The sequence below is a fragment of the Podarcis tiliguerta genome (assembly GCF_965153285.1).
Source record: "Podarcis tiliguerta genome assembly, chromosome: 10".
NCBI classification, from domain to species: domain Eukaryota; kingdom Metazoa; phylum Chordata; class Lepidosauria; order Squamata; family Lacertidae; genus Podarcis; species Podarcis tiliguerta.
Window position 1 is genome coordinate 25,975,637 of NC_139543.1, and position 17,012 is coordinate 25,992,648.

The 17,012-nt window shown below is 39.5% G+C and overlaps 1 protein-coding gene across 4 annotated transcripts in view; it reads right to left on the reverse strand.

The window, feature by feature from the left end:
- Positions 1-17,012, reverse strand: part of ADAMTS20 (ADAM metallopeptidase with thrombospondin type 1 motif 20) — a 78,368-nt gene that overhangs the window by 25,863 nt on the left and 35,493 nt on the right. For all 4 annotated transcript variants that reach the window (XM_083399238.1, XM_083399237.1, XM_083399239.1 and 1 more), the window contains 16 exons: positions 16,275-16,456; positions 16,038-16,174; positions 15,050-15,167; positions 14,226-14,321; positions 13,742-13,908; positions 13,507-13,636; positions 11,572-11,698; positions 11,045-11,255; positions 10,590-10,754; positions 9,829-9,993; positions 9,249-9,371; positions 9,029-9,136; positions 8,068-8,232; positions 7,539-7,829; positions 6,289-6,450; positions 5,338-5,514 (listed from right to left, as the gene is read on the reverse strand). In XM_083399238.1, the coding sequence (XP_083255364.1) occupies positions 5,338-5,514; positions 6,289-6,450; positions 7,539-7,829; positions 8,068-8,232; positions 9,029-9,136; positions 9,249-9,371; positions 9,829-9,993; positions 10,590-10,754; positions 11,045-11,255; positions 11,572-11,698; positions 13,507-13,636; positions 13,742-13,908; positions 14,226-14,321; positions 15,050-15,167; positions 16,038-16,174; positions 16,275-16,456 (2,524 nt within the window). The remainder of the gene's footprint in view (positions 1-5,337; positions 5,515-6,288; positions 6,451-7,538; positions 7,830-8,067; positions 8,233-9,028; positions 9,137-9,248; positions 9,372-9,828; positions 9,994-10,589; positions 10,755-11,044; positions 11,256-11,571; positions 11,699-13,506; positions 13,637-13,741; positions 13,909-14,225; positions 14,322-15,049; positions 15,168-16,037; positions 16,175-16,274; positions 16,457-17,012) is intronic.

The window sequence follows — 17,012 nt, forward strand, 5'->3', positions numbered from 1 at the left end:
AACTCATTATAGCTAAACAACTGAAAAGCAGCTCATTTTGTACATACCTCTTCAGGTTAGCTCTTCGTTCTTCCCCAAACAGGGTAAAATATGGTTTGGGATGCTGCAAAAGAATGAGCTACAACTCAAACCACGTCGTTTCACAGATCCCCCAACGCCTGTATTATGAACTTGGTGGAAACCACCTCAGGATCCAGGAAGATCTGCAGGCACCAAACAAAACTGAAGAAGCAGAGCTCACGCCACCAGCTCTGCTGCGACAGGCCAGCTCCATCAGGCCTCCTCTCCCTTCAGCTGTCATCTGGGCGAAGCCATTTCATCAGGCTGCCTCAGTGGGAAAGATAGGAAGCAGGGTTCATTGCATCCGCTTTTCTGGAGTCCCAGCTCCATCAGGGACCTCCTGCCTCTCAACTGTGCCTGCCTGAACAATTGTCTACAAACTGGTGCCTGAGTTTCGAGTTTTATTTTCCTCTTTCCTCCTTGTCCCTTTGTGTGTTGCATTTTAAGTTATTTATTTGAATGTAAGCCTGCAGGTAGGGAGTGTCTTGCTTTGATTTCGTGTAACCTGCTCTGGAAGCCTTTTTTGGCTGAAGAGCAGGGTACAAGTGCTCTAAATAAATAAATAGATGCACATACACACATCCATCTCTACAAAACAGAGTTCACGTGTAACAATAAGCCAGGACTGCTGGCTTATGGTGGATTGTTGCGAATAAGCAGCTTCCTGGTTTATCATTCCTGCTTCATTCCTTCCCAGGAATGAGTAGAGAAACAAAGTAAGACATGGTTGTGCTCAACCTCCCATTACATCCAAACCTAAGATCAAGGCACGTTGCACTCTAACAAGCCAGGATTTGTAAGTCAGGAACAAACCATGGTTTAAGGCTGACAAGCAATCACGGCTTGCACAACCCTGGGTTTGGTTATAACAAGAAGCCAGCTTGATTGTGGCTTCCTAGTTTGGTTCTCCCGATTGTGTCAGAGGAGGAACGAAGCTGGAGTAAGCCAATAGTGTGTCTGCACACAATAAACCATGGTACACCAGCAACCCTGGTTACTTGTGACATAAGAATGTGGCCAAAGGACACCACAATTAGTGTGCACATTTTGTGGCCAAAGGACACCACAATTAGTGTGCACAATTAGTGTATTAGCTGTTAATATAGTTACTTCAGTGCCAAAGGCAGAAAAATCTCGCCTTTCCCCTTCTCTTGTGGTCAATGACATCAATTACACATTAAATAGCTAACAATTTGTATTTTTTGTCTTTTATGACACCCAAAATCTACTACTTGAGATGTCTAAACAGGACCCCTGGACGTTTAAGTCCAGTCAAAGGCGACTATGGGGTTGTGGTGCTCATCTTGCTTTCAGGCTGAGGGAGCTGGCGTTTGTCCACAGACAGCTTTCCGGGTCATGTGGCCAGCATGGCTAAACCGCTTCTGGCGCAACAGAACACCGTGATGGAAACCAGAGCGCACAGAAATGCCGTTTACCTTCCCGCCACCTTACCTGTTTATCTACTTGTGCTGGTATGTTTTCGAACTACTAGTTTGGCATGAGCTGGGACAGTCATATTGTCACAGTCATATTGAAATAGTATTTGTTTTAGATCACACTGGTTAAAGAATTCAAACTTTAGTAGTTATGGAATGATTTCCTCCTACCTGAGGCATTTTTCTTTCTGACAGGGAAAGGAATATACTTAGATTCCACCAAGCACTAAGTGTCTTCCTGGTTCAGAGTATATTTTTGATAATAGGTAATATAAGTCCACACATAAAGGCCATGACAAACTCTGCAGTATTTCAATCTTTAATTATTTAAGGGTGTTGTAACAATTATTCCCCTATGAAAGCACTGGCACTGAAGAATAGCACATTTATTGTCATATAAAACACTTCCACATCAATGGTTAATTCCAAACAGCAATCCAAAAACAAAGGATGAATTAATAAAAGCACATTTAATTATTAACAATTATGAAGCCACGAAAGACAGGTGACACAACAATTAAATCAAAAAGCAATTATTTTGCATAGACACCAAGTAGTATCCATATAATTAAATTAAATTATCAGACATAAATTATTATTATTATTTTATTCTGTTAACTACAAGGTAATAGAACATTAACACGGACATTTTTAAACAACAATAACAACAGCAACAATACAATCAACACATTAAACTTGTTTGAGAATTTTAGAAATGTCTATTTTGTTCTCCTTTTTCAACACAATTATGCGCTGGATGGAGTGTCAAGTGTTTAGAGTCTTTTGATTTCATTGTATGAATTATGTCAGACATTGGCAGATCATTCTTTTCTCCCAAAGCATTAAAAAAACAAAACACAGCAATCAGCATATAGTAAGACTGAAGTTAGTAAACAAACCATTGGACAAATATCAGCAATGAGGTATTCTGACGCTTGACAATATTCAGCAGCAGAGGAAGAAGTATGTAGTTGGTTTTGAAAGCAAGCTCCTGACTTCCCTTTTAATATAAAAGACTATTAAAAATATAAATACTTTCAGGCACTATAATAAGTGAGTGGAGGCACTTTCTTGACAATTACATCTTTACATTAACACAGGTCAAATAAATATTCTTTTACTTATATATACTTCATCTGACTCCAAGGACTACTGAAGCCAAGAACAGATGGTGGCCCCTGACTTAATGGTGAAAGGAGTTGAAATCCACAGAAGTGGATTGATAATATCTACTGCATCTTGATCTACAAAATAAAAGGAAGCTAAAAACTGCACAATAAATCATATTTCTACATAATTTCAATAAACAGAATTCGTTGCATCCTGAGCAAGTTAGTTGCACTTGGACCCTACTGACAACAATGAGAAATATCAGGAGGAGGAGGAGTTTGGATTTGATATCCCGCTTTATCACTACCCGAAGGAGTCTCAAAGCGGCTAACATTCTCCTTTCCCTTCCTCCCACACAACAAACACTCTGTGAGTTGAGTGGGGCTGAAAGACTTCAGAGAAGTGTGACTGGCCCAAGGTCACCCAGCAGCTGCAGGTGGAGGAGCGGAGACGCGAACCCGGTTCACCAGATTACGAGACTACCGCTCTTAACCACTACACCACACTGGCTCTCAGCAATCATGACTAACTTCCCACTGATTTCAATGGAGCCCAAGTGCAATGAACTTGCTCTGGATCCAGCCCAATGTACTGCTGAATTAATTCATTTAGGATAAAGATGTCAGTTCACTTATAAAGCTTTATGAGAGAGAACAGAAACCCATCTAGGAGTAAATATAGAAGTTCACAGCTTCACCAAGTTCGTTGGTTACTTCCATTCACATGAGAGGATATTGGAGCTACAAATGAAGACAAAAGTAGCTTCACGTATTCTAATAAACTTAGTGCCTAAATAATTTTCTATTGCATTCCCAAGTATTCCCACACTTTTGACTGAGTAAAACTATAATTCTTTCCACTACTGGCAGCTTTGCCATGTCTTGATCTTATTTTCATTTATGTTCTAGAATCCATGCCTCGCTAATTGGGCTACTGGCATATGCATGCATTAGTTCCAACATCATTAGTGTTTACAATTTCAGAGAGTCATTAAGGAAAATAAATATTACGAGGTATGATCCAGACACATCTTTAGCACCACTGAATTCAAATGGAAAGAATTCAGCCAGAGTTTAATTTTACAATTTTACAATTCTAATGAGTGCAATTTAAGCTTCGCAAAATATTCTGGTGCTGAATGTTCAGTATGCTCTAGATTGAAAGTTCTATTTGCAGCATGAAAAGGTTTTAAGAATTACTTAAATATTTTTCGGCATATAAAATGTTTGTTTATAAAATTGACTTCAAAACAGCGGAAGAAAAATCACTGCAAATGGATATTATAGTATTAACCTGACAGATATTGACATAGTTAAGGAGAACGCTGAACAATTTTGCTTGCAAAATCATTCTTAATAAAACCAGAGGCTTCTAATAAATGCAGTGAGTTTTCCAGCACGGTCTGCTTAGCTAGACTAATCAGTGTTATTCTGTTATCCAGTAACTCCCACTATCCAATTCTACTCCCAAAATAATAATATTGTGATTATACTAAGAACATGACTCAAGCATCTTTAATTACAACCCGCTTAGGGTTCATCCATGCTTACCTTAGCTCCGCACAGGTCTGAACTTTCCAAGTCTGTGTCTGAGCACTTTTGTTTCTTGCCCCAGCACTTTCTCCATGAAAACCTGCTCTTTACTGTTGAATCGGAGCAAATGGCAATCTGCAGAAAACCTGAATTGCTGTTTGCTCCAATTCGGTGGTAAAGACTGGATTTTCCTGAGGGAAAATAGCACTTGGGCACAGACTGGGAAAGTGCAAACCTGTGAGGTAAGCATGGATAAGCCCATAAACTGCTTAACTTTGGCTGGATAATTCACATTTGGGGGGGGGGTGGCACTTGTGAAAGCATCAATGGCAATAGCTATGTATGTTTTTGGTATAACCAAGGTGTGATCTTGTTCAAACACAACAATAAAACATGCCTTGTTGCTCTCCCCTTTGTGTGTGAAGGGAGGAGACTTAAATCTCATTGGTTTGTTCTAAACCATTTTTTCCCCATTTCATCTGAACTCAGGCAACTGCAGTCTGTACAAACCAGGAATAGATACTTTAAATATCCTTACTCACACACACAAATGAGACGGGGGGAACACACAATCCCTAGACATGTGCAGGCAAGTGCTTATAACTTCAAATCAAAATCTATCTGAACCATAAAACGAAAGCTGTTGTATTTTATACACAATGCAGTATTATACATATTTCTGTAGCCAGCAAATATGAGTCTTTATCACACACTGTATGGATGGCATGGTATACATTACTGAATATAAGGCAAGCCAGCTATATACACAACAAAGAGTGTTCATCATTTTCTATGTACAAAAATAAATATGTAGAAAACATTATAGACTTTTACGCTGACTTTTAAACAAGTCCCCCCTTTTCATTGTCTTCAAAACCAGTTAGTAACAAAAAGCTTAGTCACTCTTGATGATCAGAAACCTACATGTTTGCTCCCACACCCTAGAGTGTACAAAACATCAATTTGACTTCTATTAGAGTCGCTGAAATTGCCGCCATTGACTAGCCACTTCCAAGGCTTGAAAGCAATGCAGCAGTTACAGGGGTTGGGATACAACACCAAGTAGCAAACTACATATACAAAATGCATACTGAATGCACTGTTCTTCTTGCATTTAAACAAAACTTCTACTTAATAAACAAAAAGGCAAAGGGGAAAGGAAGAAAGTAAAATAAATATGATAGCGAATACTACCGTACCGATTTCCATGGTCCACGATGCCATGAAACTTCAACAGGACACGCCTGTATATCGCACTGTGCTCTTTCAGGTGGTTTCTCTAGCAGTTCACAGTTTTGATCATTCAGCGCTTGGCCATTTGCAAGCTGACAGATCACCAGTCGTGTCTTTATTCCATCGCCACATGTCTGAGTACACTGCAAGTTAAATACAGATCAGCATTTTCATGAATGGTACTGTTACCAAGAAGAGCCCGTAGTTTATTGCTCATAATTTTAATTATCAAAGACATCTGTATTCCTTATTCCAATCAGCTGTGTGTGGCACTCATTGGGCTTATCCTTTCCATATGAGGAAAACAAAACTGGTGTAGCCATTTCTTTTACATAAATGTGTATACTGCCTGGTTATCTAGAACTGGTGTTTTTTTTTGTAAGGAAAATAGCTATATTGGCATTGTTCTTACGCGTTTATGTTGGTTAGGCTGATTCAAGGTGATTGATCCAAGGTCACTTCATGGATGAGTAGTAATGTAATCCCTGGTTCCCCAGGTCTAAGAACAACAACTACTGTGAGTATTACCATAGAATGCTTTTTCAAAAAAGAACTAGCTAAAAGAGGAAGCCTATATGGGTCTAATGGGTTTATTACCAGCAAGTGTAGTGAGTTGCAGCCTGTTTTATATACCTGTAGAAAAGGCTTACAATAAAGAAGACATAGATATTTGAGGAGCATGACACAAAATGATAGGTGAAAACAGAAGAAGATAAGGGGGCTGGATTCTTAAAAATGAGTTGGAATATCCACTGTGAAAAATACAACAGACAGCAGTGAAATTAACGTTTCTTTACTATGTTAAAACATCTGCAAGTCAGCCTCATTCCCTACTTGTGAACCATGGCTGGGTTTGTCTAGAAAATGGACTAAATTGGTAACAATATAACAAATGTTATGGAGTCTAATCATCTTACTTCTCCCCAGTCCCCATAGTTCCATCTTGGACAGGGACCAGAATCACAATGGCTGGAGTCAGGTGGTTTCAGTGCTTCATCACAGAAGCTAGCACTTCTTCCTTCCTCATCTTGGCACACCACGACCCGGCGGTGAAATCCACCAGCACAAGTACTTGAGCACTAGGAGGCAATAAACACAATATGCTGCCCTAGTTGTATGAATACCAAAAGAATACAATGATCCACAAATCTTAGTGCATACACACAGATGTGTTGGGTCGAGGAGAGGAGATCATAGTCCCTTTGCTCCATCTTTGGTCCTGCATCTGCTGTGGTGGCTGTGAGCAGCTCTGAACCCAACTTTGGCAGGGGAGGGCGGGATACAAATAAAATTTTATTATTATTATTATTATTGGCTAAGTGTGCCACCTGAATTCAGGCATGAGGTTTGTGGTGCTTCAGACAAACCAGGAGCTGCAACAAAGGCTTGCTCTTGGCCTACAGTTTGTGGTTTGTATGAAGGAGACAAAGTACAAGCTTGGGTTCAGACAGCATACAAATTAAAACCATGGCTTAGCTCACAGCTGCACCACAGCAGCAGGTCTAGAGGAGGAGCAAAGTGGCTGCAATCTCCTCTCTGGAAGACTGTATTTTCACACTACACCACCCTTCAGTTTAGAGCAAGGAAGGAGAACCTTGTTTGCACCTAAAATATAACATCAGGGTTATATATTGTTGTGGTGTTCAGTGAGGGAAGAGAAACATGTAAGGAAGATTACAGTATATGTGTTGACAGTTTGCACATGGACACCTCTGGATCAGGGACCTACAATATGGAAAAAGTGAACAGCAGCAAGATCTGTTCACCTTTAAAGCCCTAAATGGCTTCGGCCCAGGAGCATCTCCACCCCCATTGTTTAGCCTGGACACTGAGGTCCAGCCGAGGGCCTTCTTGCGGTTCCCTCACTGTAAGAAATGAGGTTACAGGGAACCAGGCAGAGGGCCTTCTCGGTAGTGGTGCCCACCCTGTGGAATGCCCTCTCATCAGATGTCAAGGAAATAAACAACTATCTGACTTTTAGAAGATATATAAAGGCAGCCCTGCTTAGGGAAGTTTTTAATGTTTGACATTTTATCACTTTTTTATTCTGTTGGGAGCCACCCAGAGTGGCTGGGGAAACCCAGCCAGATGGGTGGGGTAATCATCACCCTCCTCATCATCATACAAATGTTTGCAGAAAGATGTACACAGACAATGATTTACTTACTGCTCCCCATGGTCCTGTTCTCCACTGGTTTCCTTGAGGAGAGTGGTGATTCCTTGAGTTTACATGGTCATGTGAATGATGGACCTTGTGTATTGGAGGATAATCCTGGTGGTTTGGATGTTCACGAGTATCCGGATTGTGGTGATAAACTGGCTGGCAGGGTGGCATGTTACATTCTTGTTCTTTTGCAGGGTGGCCTTCGGGATCACAGTAATTCTCATCAATTTGTTGATGGTGGTTGACACAGACAACTTGCCTTGTTACTATTCCATTACCACATGTAACTGTGCACTGACCAAAAATTAACCCAACATTTATGTGACACAACGTAACAGGAAAAAGTGATAACCAATGATTAACAATTATTTTTAAAAAATTGCAATTAACAATTATCTACATTTGTGGAACAAGGGCCAAAGCAGCTCTAAGCAGAAATTAAACATAGGAAGTCTTTCCACCTAGGTGTACACTGGCGTTCTAACATAAAATAGGAAAATAAAAAACAAAATGGAAAAAGAGTAATATTTACAGGTGACCAGCTTCCAGATTGCCAAACACCACAGGGACTAAAGCAGCTTGAAAGTTCTTCGGGTCGTGGCAAATGCGCACAAAATGATTCTTCTGCTACTCTGCCATGACCATCCCGGCAGCTTACGTAACGAGCGCGGTTCCCCTTCCCACAAGACGCGGAACACTGCAAAGACAGACCAAAACCAGCATTGTACTATTCTAACCAAACAGGCACATACTCAGGACCCAGAGTCAAAAAACTTCTCCTTCCCTAAGATATTAAGTGTAGCTAGGGTATGTTCCTTAGTTAGGGATGGCATGCTAGTCAACTAGGCGCCTATGGACAAATACTGCCAAATATTCAATGAAGTCAAGAATGCCACTGTGTAATTGGCAGTTTACCTAGATTCTTTTCATTATGGTGCCATTTGTTAGCACTTGACTCCCTAGCCCTGCAGCTGTCAAGGTAAGCCATCCTGCACAGCAAGACTTCTTATACTGGCTTTGCTTGAACCCCAACCGGAACAAAGGACCCTGACCAGGACGACCCATCTTCTCAGACAGCAGGTGGGCTGTTCTATTACTGATCCTTGCCCCATGCCAAGTCAACCCCATATTCTTGCTGTAAATGGTGGCCTGTTATTTTTTTTTAACCCACAACTGGTCTGCCTACCCATTATTCTGCTACTGGGGAAAGGTGTCCTATGCATGGTGCACAATTTGAAACAAGAGGTAAGAGCAGCGAACAAATGCATAATGTTGTACTATAAACATTGCAAAACAAATGGGCTAAATTAATTTGCTGAAAAGGGATGCAGGAGTTTTTCATCCCTTTTTCTTACCAAGAGAAGACAATTCTTAAGATCTTATCTTTATCCCAGTTTATTCATAGAATAACATTTTGAAATGGAGAAGTTTAAGTAATTGTGAAATAAAGAAGGAAAATGCATGTTTGATTGCACCATTGCAACATCACTCACTGGAGTCCACGATCCGTATCTCCACTGAGCCGCTTTATCAGTCTGGATGACAGGAAGTGATGTTGGCCACAGCTTGATGGTCTCTGGACAAGAAGCCATTTCACATTCCTAAAGGTGACAAAGTACATTTTGGAAACATGAGATGACTGGAAGGGTAGAATAAAACTCACTTAATTGTTATTTTTTCACAGCACTTTTTCTAAATACTTGTTTTGCTTACTTGGCTGTCCCTTGGACGAGTTGCAGTGCTGCACTCTCTGTTATCGTCCAAAATCGTTCCATAATTGCCAGCAACACATTTGACTGCACGCACTTGATATCCATGCCCACATGTAATGGAGCACTAAACACAAACAATTCCGTAAAGATAGAACAGATTAGACTTAGGATCCACAGAGATAAATGGAAAATTCTTCAGTTCCAACTGTTGCTAACCATGTATTTCTCTTCTTAAATTTCTACAATGTATTCCTATACTGCTTTGAATGAATTTGAAGGTTCTAGTTCTTGCCTTTAGAGCTCTCTATCTCCTGGCTATATATATATATATATATATATATATATTCTCTTTTCCCATAAGTTTCTCCATTGCCTATTTGTCAAGTTCTCCACCTGATCCTCAAAGTCTTTCATCAAGTATTCTTAGGCCATGTACAAAGACTTCTTAGGCTGTAAAAAAGATTTTTGGGAGCATCGTCAGTGCACCTGTCCCCCCGTCTTCACAGAAATGGTTTAAGAAGAAGCATTTTAGTGGTGAAATGCTTGAAAATAATCTTATGTAAGGACATCTATGTACTCACTGCTCCCCAGGGTCCCACTTGCCAAGCTGCACATTCATTAAGTTCACATGCTGTCACTGAATGTGGCATAGAGTTTGGATTGCAGAAAACGTTCTCCAGTTGTTCGTCATTTAGTTGACACCATACTTGTCGATGCCTCATTCCCTTCCCACAAGTCACAGGGCACTATGTAGAGTGTCAGAGATGGTAAAAGGATTTGAGTGTTATTTGTTGGTTGATTCATGCAGTTTTTATATTACATCTCCTCCTCCAACAAGGCTCTTGGAAGTACACAAAGAAAGTAATAAAATCTGCATAAGTAAAAAGAAAAATCCTAACTTTTATTATCACCCACTGTCAAGTTTCTCACACTAACAGCATGATAAAGCTATGTTAATAGCACAAAAATCAACAAATGGCCTTCTATGGGCACCTGTGGTCTCAAAGCGACACCTCTGTGATGCCACTCCCTGCCAGGTGTCTGACAGCTGTTTTAGAAGTGGGTGCCTGTCACTACCACTTTTAAATTTGAGTCAAGCTTTGCTCCCATCCATGGTGCCCCACAGAATTATGAAATATATTGATTTTAAATGAGGAGTGGGAGCAGGGTTAAGTAATGAGTTTGGGCAAAAAGAATTTAAGTTAAGAAGGGATCCTAGGATAATAAGAACTCCAAACTCAGCCTAAAGGTGCAGTTCACCAGGAATCTCTGGCAGTAAGAGGATCTGAGGATCCTAGGGCTTAAGGGCTTCACAACAGTGAAACCAATCTGCACACATTACCTCGCTCCAATCACTAGTGGTCCAGCTGGGGCACAAGAACTCATTGCAGCTCTCCGTAATCATCTTTGGAAGTTCGTGACACTCTCTGTCTGCCAGCCGGCGGCCAAAGTTGTTCATACAAAAAGCTTCTCTGGTTCTTGCACCTCGTCCACAACTCCTCGAACACTGGTTTAATCGAGAAAATACAAGAAACGTATCATTATAAAATAAACAAGTGCGTGTTAAGGAATAGAAGCACAGATGTGCATCAATGCATGCTTCGGGCTGGAAAAGATTTAGCATCTTGTTCTGTGGTTGTTATAAACTGTTGAATGCTTAAAAAAAATCCTTATGTTCGAAAATGGCTGGTGGTTTACACATGAATGGAGCTTTCTGTTGCTTATCAGAAAATACAGTAAGGCTACAGCGCACTTGTTAATGCAAAAACGAATCATAGGAAGCTTCTAGATCAGTACCTCTGACCATCCTGTGTAATGCCAGCTTGTTAGAAGACAGTCTCCATGACAGGGTTCTCGGATTGGTGGTTTCTGTTGATCAGCACAGTATTTATCATCCACTGGAACACTCAGTCCCTTTGAAACAGAGTACTTCATACAGTGGATGTCTAAAGATCGAAACCCCGGGCCACACCGAGTTGAACACTCACTTTTGCCAGTGTTATGCCACCTATAAGTATAAACTATTATATAAAACTAAATATGTTTTAGTGTGTAAAGGTAACCTAAATTATGAAGGTGTTCAAATAGCATGGGGAGCAAACAAACAAACATTAAGCTTACTTTTTTCTTAATTGTCATCATTTAATGCAAGAAACACCAACTCATTTTTATACCACTTAAGGAAATCATATAAAACAATCCAAACACAGTGAATTAAATGAGTTTGTGGAACACACACTTCAAAGTCACAAAAGTAAATCCAGAATATGTAACAGTTTGAGTAAACGTTAATCTAGTCATCCAATTTGATAAATGTTTGTTACCTTAATTCACATTCTGTATTACACTGTTCTGTTACGGCTGTGGGACGGGTTATATGCTCACATCTTTGGTCAGAGACCACCAAGTGATCACTCCTTCGTATGCATGTAACCTTCCTCCTGTGAAGACCTTAAATAAAAGGTTTAGAAAAAGTTAAAGATGAGATTTAAACAGGATGAAAGGAGATTTTATTTCAGGCTTTAATCTCATCAAAGCTTAATCTCATCAAAATTTGCAATAAACGTTTTAGTTCCCCTCCCCATCTACCTTCCTTGTTCACTTCAGAGAGCTGACAGTCTCGAGCATCAGGGAGGAGACTCAGCACCGGTAAAATTGAGGTAGCCATGAGGAGTTTGATTCAGAAGTTTTCACCTCCATTTGAATTAAACACAGCTTGTCATATTATTTAAGCCCAATATGTGGTTAATCTTACCTATGGTTTGTTTGAAACAGACACCAACCTGTGAGTTATGAAGCTGTTGTGTTTAAACAAACATTGGTTAACATCAACCACATTTTAGGACTGAATTACTTACTAAACTGCAGTTAATTAAAACCAGTGAAAGCTGCCCATCGCTTTGCAGTCTTGCCTTGCCAAGGAAGGGAGAAGTGTGAAAGTGAGAGGCTCAACTTGGGTCTATTCCTGCCACACTAGTAGTTTAGCACAACTTCAAAACACAGGCATCGTACACATAATTTGCAACTTAGTTATGAACAGGACAGCATTCACAAAATGCAAATTTCCCAAGAGATTTTTCTTGCATGGACAATTCATAAAGATGGGAGCTTTTCCCTAAGCTTCTTGGTATACTGAACTAGAAACGTCATTTCTTTCTTTCTTTTTTAAATTTGTTTTTATTGAAAGATTCTCATGGATAACAAGGGTACGTACAACATCTCTGTTTTCAATTCATAAGATCTTTTCTACAAGCAAGTTACATTTGGGGTGAGACATTGTTGTGTTAAGCATTGTGAGGTTGGGAGGAAAGAATCGGTGAGTGAGATGGGGAGAAAGAAGGGGGTAATGTTATTTCAATCTTTTGTGTCTGGAGGTTCATTGTTTGTCTGTCTGACTGTCTGTCTGTTTGTTTGTTAGTTTTGGTTAGTGGTGAAGAGGTTGGGAAACCCAGAGCACAGTTGGTTGCATTCAGTGGATCACAAAGTGTTTTGTTTGTATATGAGAGGTGGTGGGGGGTGTTGGGTCAATTTAGCCATATCAGTCTACATACTGTCAGGGGAATTGTGTTGCTGTCTTGTATATGTAATACAGTGGTGCCCCCAAGACGAATGCCTCGCAAGACTGAAAACCCGCTAGACGAAAGGGTTTTCCATTTTTCAATGCGCTTCACAGGACGAATTTCTCTATGGGCTTGCTTTGCAAGACGAAAATGTATTGCGAGTCTTGAGATTTTTTTCCCCTCCCCACCCCCTTTTTCTAAGGCGCTAAGCTGCTAATAGCCTTTTAGCAGCTAATCCGCTAATCCCTTAAGCCTTTAATACCCGCTAATAGCCGCTAAACCGCTAATAGCGCTAATCTGCTAATGGGCTTGCTTCACAAGACGAAAAAACCGCTAGACGAAGAGACTTGCGGAATGGATTCTTTTCGTTTTGCGAGGCACCACTGTAAAAGGAAGCCACACAAGGGTGAAGGCATCCTCTTTTACTTGTCCCCATTCTAGTAGGAGCATCATTTCCGATCATGTTTTCATTGTTCCAAAGTTTTTAAAGTCAGAATTTCCTTGCTTTTAAAGAGTGAATCTTATGAAAATTATGGCGACGGTCTACCAAGTTGCAACCTACACAAAACTATGTTTCGCACACATTTCCATAATCAAACCACAGCAAGGTGAAAGAGAAATAAATATAATTCACAGCAGGTTACGACAAGAAATTTTGAAATATCTTTGAAATCACATCAGCCAAGAAAATGACAATACCTTGACACATTTTGCTGCAGTCCTGCCAAAGCCCATAGGGGTCCCATATAAACAGATCCTGGCCTTCTTCAACAGGAACATTGAATGAATAGCGAATGTCGGGGTTGTATAAATTCCCTACGCACAACACCTAAACAAAGATGTTTTAAAAACTGTTTTTCAATGAATTTTTCCTCACTCCTGGTGCATAAAAAAAGGCAAATGCATACTATTAATTAACATATTGAAGATTCACCTGCAAAAGAATCTCCTCTTCCAGCTGGCCAGTGCTGTTTATTCGCTCCACTGTGTTGTTTGACCCACTGTACTCAAAATTAGTTCCGTACATACTGATTTCTTTTTTAGACAAGCTCACAACAAAATTTCCATTCAGGAAAAAATGCCCCTGAGTGTTGGATAATGCTATAACAACATTAACAGAAACAGTCACCGTCAGTGCATCTTTACTTCATAGTTACATGCATCTTGCACATTTGTAATGATTTAATTATTGCTAGGGAATTACGATATGGAACATTAAAATAAATTCCAAGGTTCAAAATAATTGTTAGAATTAATTTGAACCATTTTACCATATTCAAATTAATTTGAATTAATTTGAATATGGTAAAATACCACTGAGTCAGAGTGATATTATGCAAAGGTGTTCAAGAGAGTTTTAGGGCTGTTGGATTTCTCATAGGGAATGAAGCCAGTAACGGACTATCTGAAACACTTACCAAGATAGTTGTCGTCTTCTGGCTTCCCTGAATAGCTGTGCTGATATATGTCAAGGTTTGTTGCTCCTATGGGAATTTTTACTACAATGTTATAGCCTAGAATATAATTAAGCTTAAATTAATCCTATGAAAGATTATGCTTGTAAACAATAAACTTCCCAAGAGAAGTGATAAACCTGAAGAGAAATTAAAGCAGCTTTTTGGTTTGTTTGTTTTTGTCCCCTGCCAGAATAACAAGCTACCGCTAGATAATCACTTCCAAGGAGCAACGAAAACAATTTATTCCCTATATAATATTGCTTTGTTTATTAATTATCTTAATCATGGGCCATAACAACAAAGACAAAATAAGAAAAAGAAAATTATGTATCTCACAAGTAAAAACACAGCATTGGTAATGCATGTTTGGGTTAAAGGTGGCCCCAGGTCTGAAAAAAGTTTAGAACTACTGATTTAAACCATTAAAATATGTGGCACTATACTAAACTTGCTCGTAACACTCCAACAGCTTTCTGTAGCTGGGTTTGGGAATGAAATGAAAGTGATGTTAGAAATAAATAAGATTATAATATAGGGGTTTGAAAATACAGCCTTTTTTGAAAGGAAAATATGTCTGGCATAGTGGACAGCATTGTGGAATGTAGAAAAAACGATTTAATGCCAATATTTATTATTTTAATTTTGAATTGTTCGAATTCGCTACTAGAAAAACACAGCTGACTGCACACACACAAAATCAAACTTGAGAATCTGTTTGGCATATGAAAGCCAGTGTCATCTGCAATTAAATATGTAAATAGATAGATGGATATCAAGAAACATACCATAATGAGCGCTATTGAAAGTTCCTGCAAGAGTTCTACATGAAGAATCATCACCACCACAGATTCCACATTTATCTCGCCTTGCCTTAGAGTTTAACACATGATCACAGCCTGCTTGCTATGGAAACATGTCAAAATGTTTTTAAGTACATGCAACAGCATTCAATTTACAGGTAATTCAAATTGCTCATTTTAACCTCTCATTCCTCACACCTTGCAAGTAATAATTCATTCAACAATTCTCATAATCAATAATGCATTTGGTGCTGTGTTGCAACAATGATAAGCTTTACTAGTCTATAAAAGAAATTTCCAAACGAACAAGCACACCAAAACCATACTTCTAATTCAAGTGTGTTACGACAACAAAATATCAAAAGCATAGGTGTGCTGGATTGTGTCTAGGAGCATGTTCGAAACAAATGGAGAGGTTGTGCTCAGGGGAGGAACAAACAGAAGCGGGGTTGTGGCAATAAAAAACACCCACCAACGTGTCATCACACGCATCATCTGTCTGCAAATGGTTTTTTGTTTATTAATTAGATTTTCCATGCTCAGGGAAAATTCAGGTTTAATATAAAAAGTGTGTGGACTGGCATTTTTATGATGACAACATCATATGGACATTGCTGAACATGTATATTTGTGTGTCTGATCTGGAAGCTCCCTATGAACCTGATTTGGTGGGCAACAGTTCACTTAATACCAATTCCAGGATGTCACTTTTATCAACTCCAACTAGGTTGGGTGTTTGTTTTCTAATGACCACTGTTTTTAGCACTATTTGTACTTCTCTGCCTTTCATTTCCCTCTGACTTCTCACTGTTTACAATTCCACTTCCCAACAATGCACACATATGACATCTGCTGTAGTTCATGAAAGCTTGTGCCATAATAAATATGTTAGGACTTTAAGGCACCACAAAACTCCTTGCTGCTCTCAAACAGTTTCCAAACAGATTTGTGTTGTTTTAGTGAACTCAATTACCCTGCATAAGCCTTGCACACATATATCATGAGTGTCCGTTCCACATGGAGTACCATCAATGACCCTGTCTTTCAGCTGATAGTAGGACGTTGTGCCAGAAACACGGCAAAAAAGCTTACAGCGATCCTTCGTAGAAACTGTTGGGACAAAAAAAGTCAAGTATGTTTTTTGTCACTCACTTGTGAAATTTTATGCAAATTAATATTTAGTTTAAAGAGGAAGTTTCTCATTACTTACTGCCACTGTATTTTGGAAGCCAGCGCACGGTAGATGTTAGCCCGTTGATGTTGAAATGTTTACCATCAAACTCGGAGCACTGCTGCTCCCGAAAATCTTTTCTGCCTTTGGGACATGAATCAGTATTACAGGATCGAAATTTCATCCTGCGGCCCACGCAGTATTGTCCTCCATGTTTTGGCCTAATGAAAATTGCATTGCAAGCATGTTAAGCAGACACAGTCATATTTAAAACAAACTTTCCAAAGAGATCTTACTGATTTAATCTAAATAACATGGATGGCTTTAAAAGACGATTGGACAAATTCATGAAGGAGAAGGCTATCAATGGTTAGGCTTTGCCTGCAGAGGTAGTGATGCTTCTGTATACCAGTTGCTTGAAATGACAGGGAGGAAGGCTGCTCTTGTGCTCAAGTCCTCCTTGTGGGTTTCCCACAGGCATATGGTTGGCCACTGTGAGAACAGGATACTGAACTAGATGGGCCATTGGCCAGACTCAGCAGGATCTTCTTAAGTTCTTAAGGTGATGGCCACCATTGCATAGCTTTAACAGACTTCTATCACAACACTATAAACAATATTTTCAGAACTAAACTACGCTGCTGTGGTTTTCATTTATTTGAAAATATATACACAGTATATACAGCCTTTCAATTTAAAATTTCCAGAGCAGCTTTCAATAGGTAATAAAACACATTGCAAGCAAGAATATTAAACACAACAGCTGTAATGTGGTGG